At 42.5% G+C, this 19,936-nt stretch overlaps 1 protein-coding gene across 2 annotated transcripts in view; it reads right to left on the bottom strand.

The window, feature by feature from the left end:
- LOC131044226 (uncharacterized) overlaps positions 1 to 19,613 on the bottom strand; it is a 145,249-nt gene extending 125,636 nt beyond the window's left edge. Inside the window, exon 1 of one of the 2 annotated variants that reach the window (XM_057977511.2) lies at positions 19,221 to 19,613. Coding sequence is in view for 1 of the 2 variants with exons in the window: in XM_057977510.2 (XP_057833493.1) it covers positions 19,221 to 19,280 (60 nt within the window). In the remaining variant the exon portion in view is untranslated. The remainder of the gene's footprint in view (positions 1 to 19,220) is intronic. The other variant, XM_057977510.2, reaches the window with a different exon arrangement.
- Positions 19,614 to 19,936: the final 323 nt, after the last annotated feature.

Raw genomic sequence — 19,936 nt, 5'->3', positions numbered from 1 at the left:
GATCCCTGATGCATCCCCTTGTTGATCTGCTGTAGTTTTTAAATTAATAAACTATATTTTCCTGAGATTCCTTTGATGGTTTTAGAGAATAGACAGAAGTTGCAGAAGGTTTGTTTCTTTTAGTGTTTTTTGATAGTTTTCAAACAAGTAATGAATAATGAACAATAAACATGAAGGAGACTGAAAATAAATAAGAACATACAGCCAAATTCAGAATTGCTACAAGCTGTACCAGACAGATTGCTGATTTGTAAAACCAAATAATAATTCCAATGCAGATCCAAGGAACTTACATCCAACAATGATGCCAAACTGAAAGGTGAATAGTGATCATAAATCAAGAATACCTCTAAGGCTGAATACATGCATTCCTTACATTCCACGTGGGATGTACCTGCTGCAAATGGCGGCCCTAAGGCTGCAAGGATCACGCCCAAGCTGAAGAATCAATCTGCCATGCTGAAACCCTTACTCTGCAACCTGAATCCACAATGAAGAATGGTGTACTCAATCTCTGTCAACAATGCACTCTACCTGAAGAATCCAATGCCAATAACTGCTAAGGGCTACGTCCCAGCCAGTCCAGATCTTGGGGTTTGCGTCCCAGATGAAGAATCGCCCACTCAGAGCTAATTCGCAAAAATAAGTTTGATTGTGTAAAAAGATAATGAACAATTTGGTCTTCATTTCCTTATATCTCCTTTCCTTTCCAAGCCAAAGCCTAAAAGGGAGTAAAGTTGGCACATTATGAAAAGAGTGTTATTTTCTAATTATGGCGTCAACTATTGGAAAATAACACTAAATTGCAAATAAATAGCTTTAGGCATCCAAAAAGACTCCGGAAGGTGAGAATCGTGTAGCAAAGTTCAAGACCTTTCCAACGAGCTATAACACATAGGCATATCAACTCAGATGAAGCCAAAAATCCCTTATTACTCCGAAATGACTAAATACATAGCCTTATTTTAATTTATTTAATCGCAAACTTAGGAAATATTTAAATATATTAAAATATCTCCAGATATCCAATAATAGCCCAAAATGACCAAACAATCATGAATATAACTTTGTCACCTATCTGTGACCGATGCCGGAAAAGTTGAACTAACTAGCAGTCCCATCTCTAAAATCTAGGGATGCTCCTAGAAACTAGGAAACACACCCAAACTTCCTGAAACTGAAACCATGACATGGTCCCGTGGAACCTCCAATATGGGAACTGCCACAACCTCCTAAAAAATAGGGAATCTCCCTAAAATCAAGGAACTGCTCCAAATGGCCCTCAAACTGCCTGTAAAGCCAAAATCCAGTCACTATATGCACTGAATGAGTCCCAATCAACCTCTACTAGCCTACGAGACTCCAATGATAGGCCAACTCTTCTGTCTCTGATGTCCACTCTAGAAAGGGGACATGACAGAAGATGGCATCTATGCATATAACAGAATGCCCTTTGGCCTATGCAATGCGCCAGCAACCTTTCAAAGAATAATCCTCCACATCTTTGACAAAATGTCGGTGGGCAACTTCAAGGCTTTCTTAGACGACTGGTCAATTTACAGCACACAGGATGCACATTTAGCGGCTCTCGGGGAATGCATGGAAAGATGCAGGAGGGCGCGACTGGCACTAAATCCCAAAAAGTGCGGATTCATGGTCCCCCAAGGGAAGTTACTGGGACACATCGTATGCAAGGCTGGACTGAAAACTGACCCGGACAAGGTTCGGGTGATCGTGGAAATGGAGGCACCAGCGGACGTCACTAGAGTGAAGTCCTTTCTCGGACACATCGGGTACTATAGGAGATTCATCAAGAGCTTCGCTCGAGTGTCGTACCCACTGGACTAACTGACACGAAGAGGAGAACCATACGCATGGGGAACTGCACAGAAAGAAGTGTTTCAAGAACTAAAGACGCGACTGGTGGGTGCACCAATTCTTACGTACCCGAACTGGGACAAGGAGTTCCATGTCCACGTGGACGCGTCCAACTTTGCAATCGGAGCCACACTGGCACAAGTTGGGGACCACGGACTGGACCACCCAATTTACTTTGTGAGTCGATTGTTGTCAAAGGCCGAAAAAAACTACAGCACCACAGAAAGAGAAGCCCTAGGGATAGTGTATTCGGTCCATAAATTCCAGCACTATCTTTTGGAAACACCATTTACATTTTATGTGGACCACCAGGCGTTGATGTGCTTGGTCAACAAGCCGATCGTCCAAGGACGGATCAGCCGATGGTTACTCCTCCTGCAAGAGTTTACATTCAATATCATTGTCCGACCCGAGAAAAGCCATGTGAACACTGATCAATTGTCAAGGATCAAGTCTAACGAGCCGGCCGAGGGAGTCAACGAAGACTTTCCAAATGCTAATCTATTTCGAATTGTTGTCTTGCCTGCTTGGTACACCAACGTGGGGGAGTACCTTTCAACATCACAGTTTCCAAAGGAGATGCCACCAAGAGAAAGAAGGAAGCTGGTGCTCCGCAGCAGGACGTTTCAATAAATCAATGGCCTCTTGTATAAAATGGGACCTGACCATGTCCTACGGCGTTGTGTTGTAGAAGAAGAGGTTCAGGGCGTCTTGAGGCAAGCACACGAAGGGCCAGCAGGTGGACATATGGGGTCGTATACAACTGCCAGGAAAGTGTTGTCGGCAAGACTTTGGTGGCCAACACTCTATAACGATGCCCAAGAATGGGTGATTAGTTGTGATACGTGCCAACGGGCCAGAAGGCCACTTAAGAGGGATTTCATGCCACTCAACCCATCGCACGCACAGGAGCTATTCGAATGATGGGGGTTGGATTTCATTGGACCCCTGAAGCCAAGTTGAGAGCACTGATGCAAGTACATCATGGCGGCGACAAAGTACTTAACAAAGTGGGTCGAGGCACGAGCTCTTCCAGACAACTCAGCAATCAGCACGGCAAAGTTTATCTATGAACAGATCATCACCCAATATGGAATTCCTATCCAGCTGACGAGCGATCGGGGGGGGCCACTTCATAAACCACATCATCCGGCTACTAACCACGGAGTTTCAAATTTTCCACTCCCTGTCAAGCCCTATTACCCTCGAGCGAACAGGCAAGCCAAGGCAACCAATAAAAAAAGTGTTTGTCATTTATAAGTCATGTGGGGTCGAAAAAGATGATTGGGAGGAACAATACCATCGGTACTCTGGACCTACCAGACAACGTATAAAGTGACCACCGGCCAGACCCCTTTTCAGTTGATGTACGAACAAGAAGTTGTGGTGCCGATGGAGTTCATGGTGCCGAGTCTTCGGATTGCCATCGAGAATCGGCTGGTTGACATGGAAAGCCTAAGGGAGAGGATGTACGCCTTGAACAAGTTGGACGAACGGCGAATGATGGCACAATGGGCCACAGAGGTAGCCCAGCAAAGACGGAAGGTTTGGCATGACAAGCATCTTAGGCGAATGAGATTTACTCCGAGGCAATTAGTGTTGAAATTCAACGGGCGAAACAAAATCAAACCTGGTAAATTTAAAGCACGATGGCTAGGTCCCTTCAAGGTGCGCGAGGTCAGTGCAAACGGAGCAATTAAATTGTGGATGCTTGACGGGAAGGAGGTGCTAGACGTCGTAAACGGGTCGAAACTAAAATTGTATCACGAAAGGCATTCGAAGGACCCCACCGAATGAGTAAGTTAAAATTTGAAAAAAAAAAAAAACGAAAAATCCGTGCGACCGTACAGAAAAGCCATTATATTGGAAAAAAAAGGTTGTGTTACAAGATAAGTCCGTACTATTAATCCGTACGGCATGTTGGGGGAAAATCCGTACAAATCAGTACGGCACACATAGACAAGAGCATTTCATACATACAATGGAGAAAAGAAATCTGCACATTATGAAATATGAATTCCGTACAGTAGTAAATCAAATTCAGCACATCATGAAATGAAATCCGTACGAGCAGAAGGTGAAATCCGTACGGCCAAGGAAGGCATTGAGATTAGAGTGTGTGGAATAATTAACTGTTTAAGATTGCGTACAAAGCCAAGGCCAAAGAAGTTGAGATAGGGTACGAATTCTGAAAAGGATATAAGTGTGCAAGCAAGGTACAAATTCATCGATGGAGTTGGGGAGCAGGAAACTGAAGAAGTTAGATTGGAGGAAGTAGTTACAGCAATTCGAGAACTCATTGGGACAACCGTCTGGAAGGAGCAGAATGCCGGATTCGAGCAATGTCGGCAAAGCGAAAAAGGTGGTGCAACCAGATGAAGGAAAGAAAGAAATGCCAACAAAAATTACAACAGAAACAGTTACATTCGAAGGTTTGAGCGGAAGTGTGTGCCGGACATGGTGGGTGGAAGCACAAACCCCAGATGACACTGCGCTGAAGACATCATTGTGCAGGGCACGCGTGAATTGGGCTATACAAATGCCTGTTTTTGCCGTACGCAACTTCGAGCCATACCTCCGCATGTTAATTAAAACCTATAATGCAGAGCTGCGAGTATCAGCATTCAAATACCAAGACACAGATATTGTCGTTTCCTTTGCACCAGACGCTTTCGCTCGGGTGTTTGGTATTCCAGACGAGGGCAAGGAGGTGGACAGAAGTGCCACGAAAATGTCAATCAAGAGGAAGACGCAGCTCCTACCGCGGATATGCCACAATGATTTGTCAGCAGCCGAGTGGGGGAGGATAACTGCACTGAAGGGTAGGGGTTTGAAGAAATCTTTCATCGTACCAGGAGGGTGGCAGTGTTTGCTTGATGTAATGAAGAGCCGCCTCACGAGAGCTAGCAAAGCATCCGACACGGCGATACCTATGATCGCCTTGATGGATGGATTGCGAAACGGCACGGTATATAACTGGGCGACGGTGCTTTCAGATAGAATCAATGAATTTTTGACTCTGAAGCACAAGGCGTTCTACATGCCCTTCCACGCCATCGATCTCTTCTTAGATGCAGTACACACACAGGTGGCTCCAGAACGGTGGGTATGGAAGTCGAGCAATATCGGCATTCAAATACCAAGACACGAATATTGTCGTTTCCTTCGCACCAGACGCTTTCGCTCAGGTGTTTGGTATTCCAGACGAGGGCAAGGAGGTGGACAGGAGTGCCATGAAAAATGTCAGCCGAGAGGAAGACGCAGCTCCTACTGCAGATATGCCGCAGAGATTTGTCAACAGCCGAATGGGGGAGGATAACTGCATCGAAGGGTAGGGGTTTGAAGAAATCTTTCTTCGTACCCAGAGGGTGGCAGTGTTTACTCGATGTAATGAAGAGTCGCCTCACAGGAGCCAGCAGGGCATCCGACACGGCGGTACCTATGATCGCCTTGATGGATGGATTGCGGAACGGCACGGTGTATAACTAGGCGACAGTGCTTTCAGATAGAATCAATGAATTTTTTACTCTAAAGCACAAGGCGTTCTACATGCCCTTCCACGCCATCGATCTCTTCTTAGATGCAGGTGGCTCCAGAACGGTGGGTATGGAAGCCGAGCAGTATCGGCATTCAAATACCAAGACACAGATATTGTCGTTTCCTTCGCACTAGACACTTTCTCTCGGGTGTTTGGTATTCCAAACGAGGGCAAGGAGGTGGACAGGAGTGCCACAAAAATGTCAGTCGAGAGGAAGATGCAGCTCCTACCGCGGATATGCCGCAGTGATTTGTTAGAAGCCGAATGGGGGAAGATAACTGCACCGAAGGGTAGGGGTTTGAAGAAATCTTTCATCGTACCAAGAGGGTCGCAGTGTTTGCTCGATGTAATGGAGAGCTGCCTCACGGGAGCCAGCAGGGCATTCGACACAGCGGTACCTATGATTGCCTTGATGGATGGATTGCGGAACGGCACGGTGTATAATTGGGCGACGATGCTTTCAAATAGAATCAATGAATTTTTTACTTTGAAGCACAAGGCGTTCTACATGCCCTTCCACGCCATCGATCTCTTCTTAGATGCAATACGCACACAGGTGGCTCCAAAACGGTGGGTATGGAAGCCAAGCAGTATCGGCATACAAATACCAAGACACAGATATTGTCGTTTCCTTCGCACCAGACTCTTTCGCTTAGATGTTTGGTATTCCAAACGAGGGCAAGGAGGTGGACAGGAGTGCCACGAAAATGTCAGTCGAGAGGAAGACGCAGCTCCTACCGCGTATATGCCGCAGTGATTTGTTAGCAGCCGAATGGGGGAGGATAACTGCACCGAAGGGTAGGGGTTTGAAGAAATCTTTCATCGTACCAGGAGGGTTGCAGTGTTTGCGCAATGTAATGAAGAGTCGCCTCACGGGAGCCAGCAAGGCATCCGACACGGCGGTACCTATGATCACCTTGATGGATGGATTGCGGAATGGCACGGTGTATAATTAGGCGACGGTGCTTTCAAATAGAATCAATGAATTTTTGACTCTGAAGCACAAGGCGTTCTACATGCCCTTCCACGCCATCGTTCTCTTCTTAGATGCAGTACGCACACAGGTGGCTCCAGAACGGTGGGTATGGAAGCCGAGCAGTATCGGCATTCAAATACCAAGACACAAATATTGTCGTTTCCTTTGCACCAGACACTTTCGCTCGGGTGTTTGGTATTCCAGACGAGGGCAAGGAGGTGGACGGGAGTGCCACGAAAATGTCAGCCGAGAGGAAGACGCAGCTCCTACCGCAGATATGCCGCAGTGATTTGTCAGCAACCGAATGGAGGAGGATAACTACACCGAAGGGTAGGGGTTTGAAGAAATCTTTCATCGTACCAGGAGGGTGGCAGTGTTTGCTCGATGTAATGAAGAGCCGCCTCACGGGAGCCAGCAGGGCATCTGACACAGCGATACCTATGATCGCCTTGATGGATGGATTGTGGAACGGCGCGGTGTATAACTGGGCGACGGTGCTTTCAAATAGAATCAATGAATTTTTTACTCTGAACCACAAGGCGTTCTACATGCCCTTCCACGCCATTGGTCTCTTCTTAGATGCAATACGCACAGAGATGGCTCCAGAACGGTGGGTTTGGAAGCCGAGCAGTATCGGCATTCAAATACCAAGACACGGATATTGTCGTTTCCTTTGCACCAAACGCTTTCGCTCAGGTGTTTGGTATTCTAGACAAGGGCAAGGAGGTGGACAGGAGTGCCATGAAAATGTCAGCCGAGAGGAAGACGCGGCTCCTGCCGCGGATATGCCGCAGTGATTTGTCAACAGCCGAATGGGCGAGGATAACTGCACCGAAGGGTAGGGGTTTGAAGAAATCTTTCTTCGTACCAGGAGGGTGGCAGTGTTTACTCGATGTAATGAAGAGCCGCCTCACGGGAGCCAGCAGGGCATCCGACACGGCGATACCTATGATCGCCTTGGTGGATGGATTGCGGAACAGCATGGTGTATAACTGGGCGATGGTGCTTTCAAATAGAATCAATGAATTTTTGACTCTGAAGCACAAGGCGTTCTACATGCCCTTCCACGCCATCGTTCTCTTCTTAGATGCAATACGCACACAAGTGGCTCCAGAACGGTGGGTATGGAAGCCAAGCAGTATCAGCATTCAAATACCAAGACACAGATATTGTCATTTCCTTCACACCAAACGCTTTCGCTCGGATGTTTGGTATTCCAGACGAGGGCAAGGAGGTGGACAGGAGTGCCACAAAAATGTCAGCCGAGAGGAAGACGCAGCTCCTACTGCGGATATGCCGCAGTGATTTGTCAGCAGCCGAATAGGGGAAGATAACTGCACCGAAGGGTAGGGGTTTGAAGAAATCTTTCATCGTACCAAGAGGGTGGTAGTGTTTGCTCGATGTAATGAAGAGCCGCCTCACGAGAGCTAGCAATGCATCCGACATGGTGGTACCTATGATCGCCTTGATGGATGGATTGCAGAACGGCACAGTGTATAACTGGGCGACGGTGCTTTCAGATAGAATCAATGAATTTTTGACTCTGAAGCACAAGATGTTCTACATGCCCTTCCACGCCATCGGTCTCTTCTTAGATGCAGTACGCACACAGGTGGCTCCGGAACGATGGGTATGGAAACCGAGCAGTAGCATTGACCCCTTGCAGCCCTCCATTTTTTATTGGATCGACCTTGACACCTCCACAGGTGGTGGAGATGCACAATCTAGTAAGAAGCGAAGGAGACCAGTCCAGGTGACCATTTCTGAGAGTGAGGCAGAGACCGCAGAAGAGGTTGATAGTAGCAGTGGGGAGTCTGATGATGGTTCATTGAGGAACGATGGCGGAGATGATGCGTTACGACTTACAAGTCGGAGAGAGGTGCAGGAGAGCCCTCGTATGGGGGAGAGTACTGACAGCACGGTGACTTTTGTACATATACCTAGAGGAACTCGGGGGCCTCTATCTGGTAGGGTCAAGACCCCAGAGGGAGCCAAGACAGGCCACATCCTCTTTACACCGACGTTTTTGAGTGTGGATGGCCAGGTGACGCCACTCTCGCATACAGAGATGACAGTTGGTGTCGTCCCAGCAGTCCTTGTGCCGGATTTTGGACAATTGTATCCTCCACCAGCACAGGTTCCCGCACAGATGCCAGCACAGAGGGTTGTAGGGAGTACGCCCTCCTCCGTGGAACCAGCAGTACAGACCTTGGAGGGAGGTGCGGACATGGCAAAGGATGACGCCTCTATGGATACATGGTTGGGTCGCTATGCAGCTCCCCCCCTCACACTAGTGGGACCACCGCTTGTATCCCCACGACCACCTCCGAAGGCTGTTGTGGACTTGGAGAGGGATAGTTCTTCTCCCCAGTAGGAGAACACCATGACACTGCATGAGATAGAGGGGTTGGGAGAGGAGGCCCATCAGCTAGATCTGCAGATTGGGGACCTGTTGTGACGTTTTCACACATCGCCCCATTGCAAATGGGGACCCATGTTTTTTGCTTTTTAGGGTTTGTTTTCTAGGTCTTTTAGGGTTTTGTCAGTTGGCCTTTGCATTTTTGAGTGCTGTCGGGGAGATCATGGATAGCAAGTCCTGCTTGAGGAATGTCCTGATCCTGAAATTTGGCTAAGTCTGGAATGTCCTGATCCTGAAATTTGGCTAAGTCTGGAATGTCCTGATCCTGAAATTTGGCTAAGGCTATGATGTCTGGATCCTGAAATTTCGCTAAGTCTGGAATGTCCTGATCCTAAAATTTGGCTAAGTCTAGAAACTGAAAAACCTCAAAAAACTAGATTTTGCAATATAACTCTTGGAGGTCTGAAACCACTCTCAAACATCCTGAAAGTATATATGGAATATAACTTAAAGTTCTTATACTTAAATGTTGTATTCCATAAAAATTATCCTGATAGAGAGTTCAAAAAGTCAAAAGGCGCTCCTGTCCTTCACTAAGGATCCAGAGCGAAAAGCGCTCCTGTCCCTCTCAGGAGGACCAAGGCAAAAGCGCTCCTGTCCCTCACCAAGGGACCAGGGCGAAAAGACTTATTTGAGCCATTCCTGGCCTTGTTTGGTCAAATTGAAACATCAAAGGCATGGTGGACGGCGAAATGAACATGATAGAGCATCCAGACTTGATTGAAAACAAAGAAATGATGAAGTTTTCGCCTAAAAGGTCAAAAGTGCTCCGGTCCCTCACTGAAGGACCAGAGCGATTTTCTTTATATGCACAATTTTAGACCTCTTTTGGACATTAACTTTTATTCATAGCGTGAAGTAAGATGAAATCTTCCCTAGCAAAGGAATTTCGAGGTGAAAAGTGAGACATTTTGGCTTAGAGGGCAAAAAGTGCTCCTATCCCTCACTAAAGGACCGGAGCTTGATTTTCAAATTTGCACTGTTCTTGCAACATCAAGACAATTTTCTGATTTGAAGAGACCAAAGAAAACATGATTTATCCATTGAATATAATTTAAGTGGTCCACAAAGGAGGAAATCAACCCAAATGACAAAAAGCGCTCTTGTCCCTCACTGAAGGACCATGGCATCTTTTCAAAATTCTCCTCTTTGTTTAAGATTTTGAGGCAAACCCTGACTTGGATAGGAAGGAGCAATGATGTTTTATGCCTTAGACGCGATTGAGGGTTTAAAAGACAAAGAAATACACCAAGATGTAAAAAAGTGCTCCTGTCCCTCTCCAAGGGTCCAGAGCGATTTTCTAAAAAGTGCAAATTTCTTGCAAAGCCAAGGCAAGTTTGTGATTGAAATGAATGGAAGAAGACATGATTAACCCATTGAAGATAATTTGGAAAGCTAGCAAAGAACGGATAGGCTTGAAATTGCAAAAGTGCTCGTGTCCCTCTCCAAGGGACCAGGGCGAAAAACATGTTATCTAGCCTTTCTCGCCAATTTTGGACAAATCTAGGCCAAGGCACAGGGTTGAAAAGATGTTTAAAATGCTTCGAGGTGGAATCGAGATGCAAGAGTTGCAAATTTTGATGACAATTGGCAAAAGTGCTCCTATCCCTCTCCAAGGGACCAAGGCGAAATTTCCAAATATGCCCATTTACCTTACATTTTGAGATGCTAGAGTTGCAAATTTTGACGACAACTGGCAAAAGTGCTCTTGTCCCTCACCAAGGGACCAGGGCGCAATTTCCAAATATGACCATTTACCTTGCATTTTGAAATGATATTTTCATTACCAAGGCTCAAGATGGAGTGAAATGTGATATTCTATGCCTGGAGGATAATTTGAAGTTGATATGATCAAGAATTCATGCAATGGACTCAAAAGTGCTCCTGTCCCTCACTGAAGGACCAAGGCGCTTTTTATGAAACAACAAATTCCCTCGGAGATTATGCTAAGGCAAAGTTGTGTGAGATGGGAAAGATCTTCTAAAGCATGGTGAACAAAGGTTTGACTTCAAAAAATTGAGAATCCTAGCCTAAAAATGAAAAAGTGCTCCTGTCCCTCTCCAAGGGACCAGAGCGAAGTTAATGGCATTCATTATTTTTTACCATATTTGGGCGTTAATATCCTCTAAATCGCATTAGATGCCAAATTGCTAACTTTGGAATATTTGAATAAATTAATTAAATTGGCATTTAATAAATTAATTTTGGGCCTCAAATTGAATTTCTATTATAACGGCATTTAAAATTAATTTTTGTGAAATAAAAAATTAAAAGTTGAGCGCTCAAGGCATTATTTTGTCTTTATTTATCAAGTCGGCCTTCTTCTTAGTGTTTTTTATATTTTATTTTAAGGCTTATTTGCTAGGTCGGCCTCTTGGAGGAAAGAAGGTGAGCGCTCTATATAATAGAGGGGGCATTGTTTCAAGTTCAAATCATTCATTCATCCCTTCTAAAGTGCGAAAGTGTGGAGACTAAGGAGGGTGAAATTCATCTTGAAGGCTATTGGAGAGGCGAATTTCTTGCTAGATTGGAGGATAATTTCCAGATTTTTTGAAGACATTTGAAGGCGAATTTCCAGATTTTTGAAGAGGCTAGTGGAGTTTATTCTTTTTCAAACTAGAGGAGGTGTACTTCATCCAAGGAAGGACTATAAATCTTGCCCAACAAAATCCGGTCCTCTTCCTTCATTTTTCAAGGTTTTGTACTTAAATACTCAAAGGGAAGGTATGAAGAATCATTTTTTGAAGTTCTTATTCAAGACTTATTATGATCCCATTGCAATTTTGTAAAGTCTAAGTCTTGAAGATCCAAATTCCATTCATTATTAATTTGAAAATGTGTAGTTCTTGATTTATCATGACTTTTTTCAAATTAATATCTTAAGTTTTACCGTTGAAAGGTCTTAAATTTCATGCTTTGAGGTTTGATGCTCAAAAGACTAACTTTAATATTTTGTGTAGGCATCAAATGGAGATCCCGGAGTTGTAAAATCAAGCCAGATCAAGGACGGTCTCCTCCAAGAAGATCAAGCAAGGACAAGGGCGACCTCGTCCAGTCTAGCATCGACAAGGATGGCTTTTTTCGATCAAACATCAACAAGGGCGACCTCTTCCAATCCAGCATTCCAAGGCGAGGTACATCAATCATCCTGCACATCAGAGACAAAAGAAGTCGGAGCAAAGGGTTCGTTGAAGGAGCAGATAGTTCCAGAAGAGTTAATTAAAGCTAGCTTCTCAACAACATCAAGTTGAATATCTACCAAGTTACAAGTGTCAGACCAGGTGGCATCCTAGTCATCACTTCTCCAGTCGGATTGGTCCACCTCAGCATGTCCAGATTCAATGTACCTAACTCATAGAAGGTAGCACAAACTTCAATGTACCTACCCCGGCTATCCATTGGTGGAATTTTCCAGAGAGGACATGTGTCCAAGCAATACAATTATTTCATTGGTCGAGCATTAAATGTTATGTAATGGTTGTAACAAACCCTAATTAGGGTTTTCATTATTGAATCTTGGCCATTGATCTCAAATTGATCTTAGCCATCGAATTGTATTGGGGGCACTATATAAGCCCCGGCTCTTCATTTTGTAAAGGGAATAGTTGGAAGCAGTTAGAAGACAGATAGAGAGTAGTTAGAAGGTGATTAGCTAGTTGATAGAATAGCAATTAGAGTAGAGTAGAGAGAGAACGCAAAGATTGTTGCCAAGATGTTGTTGTAAAAGACTTGTAACTTCATTGAAGAAATGGTGAAATTTATGGGTCGATTCGACAATTTGCGTGGTCTCTATACTTCTCGTATTTGATTTCATGTTATTAGATGAGTGGAAGAAATGTGCTTGATTGATGGTGGAATTCGTATATCCATACTACTAGCAGTTTGTTGATTGCAGACTTGCCTTGTGTAGTCAACTGGAATCATTTAGCTTAAGCTTAACTTCAATTGTTGCTTCTTCATTGATATGCATCAACCTGATGGTGTCTATGCCTGCAGTGATGATTTGAACATCATAAAGCTTTCCTTCGAAGATCGCACTAACCTTGTGGAGATGGTCCTGGGATGTCAAAACAAGACTTAATTAGAATTTCATCAAAGATCAATCATTGCTCCTACATTCCTTAGTATTAGGATTAGATTCTTTCCTTGCCCTCATCTTTTTTCCTTTTTTTTTTCCAAATCAAAGCTAGTAAGAGCCTGTGTTCCAGCAATATTCAAAGCAGATCAGACGTTCAATCATCAAGTGTAAGTCCCCTTGTGATTCCAACAAATCACATCATACCACAGAGAGATTATCCACACGTAAAGACCCTACATACAAGAACCTTGAAGTCATCCCGATTGAACCTTTTCGCGACATCTTCAGCATTCGGAGGCTTTATTCAAGAGAGGATAAGGTACCCTTGGGTATTTTATTCTGTGTTTGATAGTGTACAAAATACACGTCAACAGGAACCTGTGGAGAGCCAGCCCAGTGGGATGGGCCATTTTTTAGCCGAGGTTGAGGCATGTGCTCAGTGGTGGGTGACTTCAACGCAAGAGCGAACTCTCAACCCGCCAGCATTAGAGGGTTTGCTTGCATTTGCCACAGGGGGCTGTGTCGAGGCGTTTGGGCGATGTTTTGAGGACAGGGGTTGGCCTGAGGTTGAGCTCCCTGTGATATTGGAGGAGTGGCAGCGCTCGAGGGTGGCTAGAGAGAGTGGGATGCAGTGCCTACTTAGGAGAGTGGAGCAGTCTATTCGAGATATTATCATCTCAGATAGACTCAGCACAGTGCGGAGATGGTGCGAGTGGCCGCCCTAGCAGCTCAAGCGGAGCTGGCCACCTGTGTTCCACCTCTTGAGTTGGAACTTGCCTAGCAGCGAGCTAGGGCCAGTAACCTGGAGGAGGAGTTGGCTCGGGTGAAGGCGGAGTTGGCTCGGGTGAAGGCGGAGTTGGCAGCTGCCACAGGTGAGCGAGCATTGTTGGAGACCCGATTCACTTCTGCCCTAGACGAGCTTGACGGGAAAGAGAAGGAGCTTATGGAGGCTGTCCATATGGTGAAGCGGTCGAGGGAGCGACAATTGGTCGCCGAGAGGGATCTTCGCCACCGTACACATCAGGTGTACTAGCTGCGGGAGCAAATGGCAGCCATACTAACGGGCCCTTCTTCATCAGGGATGCCCTCTGTACCCCCTCCGTCTTGAGTTTCTTTTGTTGTATATGTTACATCATTCCCATTGTGTTCGTATGTCGTCCGGAGGCGACCCTTCTTTTTGGGAAGGATGATGTTGTCGGGTAATTACGTATGTGTTAATTTGCGTGTTAAAGGTCGGTGGTTAACTGACGGTTGTCGGCAATTGGCACCGGGTAACCGTGCCGACACCTATATAGTCGTCCTTGTTTCCAGTTTGTGATACGATAGTACAGACTTGATGTTATCTGATGAACTGGCACATATTATCAATGAAAATGCATTATTGAGTTCATCTATTTGTCTGCATCTGTGTATATTGTCATATTCTGGTTATCTACAATGAACTAAACACACACTCACACCCGTAGGGAAAACAGTCTTTTGTAATGCTATTGCTATTAGTATTTGCTACTCATTGTAATGATAAATCATGTAATCATCTTTATAGACTTTGCGATATCTCATATGACATCAGATATCCATATTTTCAATATAATAGAAATCTCTAATTTGACAAATTCATTTGTCAAATTTTATTTAGCAATTAACATTCAAGAAATCTTCGTATTTAGATTTAGTATTTCAAATTTTGTTATTTTATAATTTTCCTAATTTCCTATAGTTTCATTTGAAAATTTGAAAAGTAATTCTTATACTATTATATTGTTATATATCTTTTCAAAACTAGTTTTTCAAGTACTATAAGTATATGTATAACTATATCAGCAATAGCTAACTCGCCTTCCTCTTCCATCTACATAACTCTCTTCAGCTAACATACTAGAATGCTCGTTAATAGATGGCAATGGTGTGATGGACATTTCTAAGTAATTCTGGTAGCTTTTTCCTAAGTTGTCAATTCTGGTACGGGATCGAATATGGCTATGTGAGAAGGGTACACCTGTGCAGAAAATTTTTTCCTTGGGCATGGTACCTTTGGGTACGGCTGTATTTTACATATATACACATACATATACATACAAAAAAATTAAAAATTATACAAAATTGTAAGTAAATTTGTTAGTATGATACTTCATACTATCAGATGTATTTAGTGGGAAGACATTTACAAGTACAATAGGTTGAAGGGATAGAAATAGTGGTTGTTTGTTATCTCGGGAATTGCTTGAACATGCTTGTCATTTACAAGTACAACATAAGTTGGAGGTGAAATGCATTTTTTGTTATTGTTGGTTGTGGAACTCTAGGGTGAGCTACTAGACCAAATTAGTGTTTTGGATGAAGCTTGGAGGACTTGTTGAGCTATTAATCACAGAGGAGACAAAAAATGACCAACATAAATTCTACAACATAATATCAAGAAGAGATTTTATGGCAAATAGATTGACAGCAATTTGACAACTAAAATATGCACTCTGAGTTTTGACAGTAGAATTGAGAATCGAATATCTGAATGGTAAGAGATCCAGTATACCAAATACACAATTAGTGTATTAAAAGAAGAATGGTGGAGACAATAACCAAGATGAAATTAGTATGCACAAATCTGAATTTTGGAAAAAAAGGAACAGCAATATTCAAGAAATGGTAAGAGCTTGATGATTAAGTTGACTGATTGATATGAATATTTATGGATGTCTGATTGTATAAGAGAAGCACATTTATTGATTAAAAATCTGACAATGGCATTAAATATTCCTTGCTTTGAGATATGTCTTACCACTAACTCACTAGATGGGTATAGCGTGGGAACATCCGGGAGCACCTGGGAGCATCCTGGACGACCTGGATTCCCTGTGGGCATGCAGGCGCATACCCACAGGGAACCTGGAGCATCTAGGGTGCTCCCAGGATGCTCTCGGGCACTCCCCATCAAGAACCCGAATGCTCTCCAGCAAGAACCCAAACCCGAATGCTCTCAGTATGGGCACAAGAACCAAAACATAGGAACCCGGTAAGTTAGGCTTTTCTTTGTGCTCCCCCACCAACTTTGCTATTGCATACCAGTGTTCCAACAATACATCATCACAACCCAAGTCCACTCTCACTTAATAAATGGTGTACAAGTGTATTATAGCTCCTATGATAATCAATTTTGCAAACACAACACAACCAATGGTTGCTACCCCTTGTATTTTTATCCTTATAAATTTAAATTGATGGCAAATTGTAATGCTCCCTTTCTAGGCGACAAGAGATGAGAAGAAGGTTGACCTTTCACTCGAGTTCCCGTAGGTCAACCAGATGGTTAGGAGACTCATTCTAACGAGTATAGAGCTTTGTGGGGGCTCTATAAGCCATTTTGAGCTTTCAGACGGCAGTTCCTACTATTTAGGGAGGTCTCCTATTTTTTAGGGAGAATTGACAGTTAATAGGTTGACCACCCAAGGGACCACGACGTTGAGCAAGAGCCTCTCAAATAGTTTCTGGAACTTTGAGCGAGGTTCCTATTTTTTAGGGTGAGTTCCTATTTTTTAGGAGGAATTGTCAATCAGCCTACAAGGGTTCAGTCGTCAACAGTGATCATAGCACTTCAGACAGAATTCCAATTTAAGTCCCGGTTCTCATTTTGTTAATAAATAAGGAAATATTTTAATATTCCCTAAGTTTGGACTTAATAAAATAATAATAAAGTGATATTATAATCACTTTATGGGAAAATAAATTATAATAATTCATTGGCCCTCTTACCTAGGCGTTTTAGTAAATATTATTATAATAATGAAGGGGCCAAATTAAATTAAGGATGGAGGCCCCTTGTGGTTTGATTTTCATGAGGCATATCTAAAAAAAAGTTATTTTATTAATAAAAGGGGAAATGAAACCCTAATTCGAAATTAGGGTTAAAGCTGAAATAAAAAATGAATTTGACAATCATCTTGGCATTGCATTGTTGTTATTTGGTTTTTTTTCTTCCTTTAGCAGGTCTGCAACGATTTGGCAGAGGTCTAGGAGCAGAATTGGGGACAAAAACCTCCAATTTTAGGTGATAGGACATAGCCCCTCTCACCATACAGCATTTTGATCTACAAGGGAAGCTCTAATCAGGGCATTGGGGGCCAAATTCAGGAGCAATTTGATGTTTGCAGCATATCCAATGTTCGAATTTCCTGATCTAAGCAGATTATACATAAATTCCAGCAAGTTTGTCCACCATTCCAGCAAGCCGTACCCTTTCTAGCACAGTCGTGCCATCCTCCCTTGCCTGGATTTCACAAAAAATAAATACAAGGGTTTTCAGCTTGCAATTTGCATTGATCTTCATTGTTGGCAATAAAGAATAATAGATTGGTAGTTATTTTGGAGAAATAAGGTCATTTGTGATCAGCATATTCAATAATACAGGGAAATATTTCATTCCTGGAGGGCTACACCTGGCAAGAAATCAGATTTCCATCTAGGTCTGCTTAGTTCTTCCCCAAATGTTTTTGGTAATTCATGTCAAAGTCAATAAAATCTTTTGGAGCTAATTCCACACTCTGGAGCTCCCACATCAGCATGTATTGAATTTCAGTCAAATAAGGAGGCTCAACCAGGCAGGCTCAAGACACCTGGTATGCAAATTTGTTCTCTAAGTGGAAATAATGAGTTATTCTTGTTATATTGCACTGCTGTAATAAAAATCAGAGTTCTAATTTTCAATTTTCAAAATTAATTTAGTTTTCTATTTGTATTCTCTTCTGTGCAACATTCAAAAAAGTCAATAACACGCAAGTTATCCTCAAAATCTGTTTCAAACCCCGATACCACACCAAAATAATTATATGCTGGCCAAAGAATTGAATCAAACAAACAAATCAGCTGTCAAAATCAATGGTTGGCAACTTTCAGTGGTATCAAAGCCAAAAGATGTTGAGGTTGTTTACAAAATAGAGATGTCAGAGATGATTACAGAAATTTGAAAGATGCCAACCACTGATTTTGACAGCTGATTTATTTGTTTGATTCAATTCTTTGGCTAGCATATAATTATTTTAATATGGTATCGGGTTTTGAAGATATTTTGAACATGTTTGACCGTGCCCTTCGGTTTTTAATGCTGAACAACTTTATTAAAGATATAGCACGGCAAGCATATCTAGAGTATACTACTTTGACTCCTGATTTGAGAGATATGTGGTCTTTTGATCATTTCATGAACTAGAGGAGTAGGAGAAATGGTGGGGGGAATGATTACCACACTCCAGCACAGGTTGCTGCCCCTGTACCTTATGCAGAGTACTGATCGTCCTAGGAAGATAAACTACAGTGACAAAGTTGTCCAATTTTCAAGCACAAAGAAAGAAAAATTGATGATAAATGACAAGGCAAGACACTAATCAGTACAGTGACCCGGCTGAATTCCCCTCCATGCTTATGCAGCTGTGTGCTGGATCGCTTGCACCCAAGCCTATTTTACTTAATTTAGAAAACTACACGGAAAGTTAAAAAGCCTGGATATCACAAATCACAGTTTCGGCAATTGACCATATACTAAAAACGCAATCAATTCACACATTCTGAAAATAGTTATATATGAATTTTGTACAATTTGCATGGTTTGAACCTTAGACTGTAATCCACACCTATATATCAATCAATCAAATGTCTAGGAAATACATACATAACTACGACTTGTAATCCCACATTCTCTTAGTCAACCGGATAAGCTCAACTGATAAGTAAAGGGGCTTTGAACGAGGAGACGCAGGTTTAACCCCTACAGGCATTATAAAGTGTTTAAGGCTGGGTAAAAATACTGTATCTATCACATTGGATGCGGCATGGCTTACCGCACCAGATGAGGCCCGGTACAAATCCTGGGTCACTTTCACAAAAGCAATACCCGTGAGTGTCCCGTCTAAGCTCAAGATTAGGCCCCCAAGAAAAAAGAAAATTTACTAAATTTCAAAATAATTTTAAAAAATTCACGAGACCTCTCACAAGTAATTCTTTATTTTGATATGGACTTGATTTGCGAGAAAAGTCTTAGTGCGCTCCGATTTGTTGGTTGCAATGTCATATATCAACCTTCAAGAGCTACCAGAATTTTATTCTTTAGGGTTTATGCTCGAAACAAATTTGATGGAATCATTATGTCAAAGCAAGAGTGGAGTGAGATCAACACAGCTATGAGTTCACATCAATCGATTTTTGAATGTTTATATAAGTTTAGAGTTGTAAGTCGAAACAATGTAATATTCTTCAGTGTTGTCCTCAACCCTTCGAAAAGACTACCAAAGCCGTGATGAAGAAACTAAGAAAATTTGAAAAATGTGCATTAGTAAAGTACCTTTGGATTAGAAAACTGTTGAAGACTGCCCAAATATCCCTCCAATTCTTTTAACTTCATTTTTAACCTGCACCTCTGCAACTCTCGAAGTTGGGCAGACTAGCCCCGTATGTGAGCAATATCCTACGGTTAGATTTCAATAAAAGCAGGTTTGATGTTATAATTCTTTAATCATGTGCTTCCATGTAAAACACTTGGCTCTTATATTTGCTCTCAACAGTTTCATCAAGTGAAAAAATGCAGCTACAAGATTAAAATGAATCTTCCTCTGTAAAATACTTGTCTCCAAAATTTAGCGATCTGTCGTAAGCTCTACAAGCCAAGCTCGAAACCGCCAGTACTGAAATTAAAAAAAATCAGACACAAACTTTAAAATGGTATATGGACCATTCTTTTAAATTCTAATTTCTATTTACATGTGATTAGTATAATTTGTCCTTCAAAATAATTCAGTTTTTGAGTACGCATGGATTTAAAAATTTCTTTCTAACGTAAAATAATTAATTACATGATGTGTGACAATGAATCTCAAATTTTATTTTTTAATTCGAATTTTAAGATTAGTTTCCTTTCATATTAATCATTATGAACCAATTTCACACACATTTGTGTGAAATTATGCTATATCTTAGTATTTAAGTATTCAATGTGTATGCAGAAAATTGTGAGTGCAAGATGAAGAAAGTTAATATGCCAAACTAAACATCTAAATAGGC

The sequence above is a fragment of the Cryptomeria japonica genome, chromosome 6 (assembly GCF_030272615.1).
Source record: "Cryptomeria japonica chromosome 6, Sugi_1.0, whole genome shotgun sequence".
Classification (NCBI taxonomy): domain Eukaryota; kingdom Viridiplantae; phylum Streptophyta; class Pinopsida; order Cupressales; family Cupressaceae; genus Cryptomeria; species Cryptomeria japonica.
This window is presented reverse-complemented; position numbering and strand designations above follow the sequence as displayed.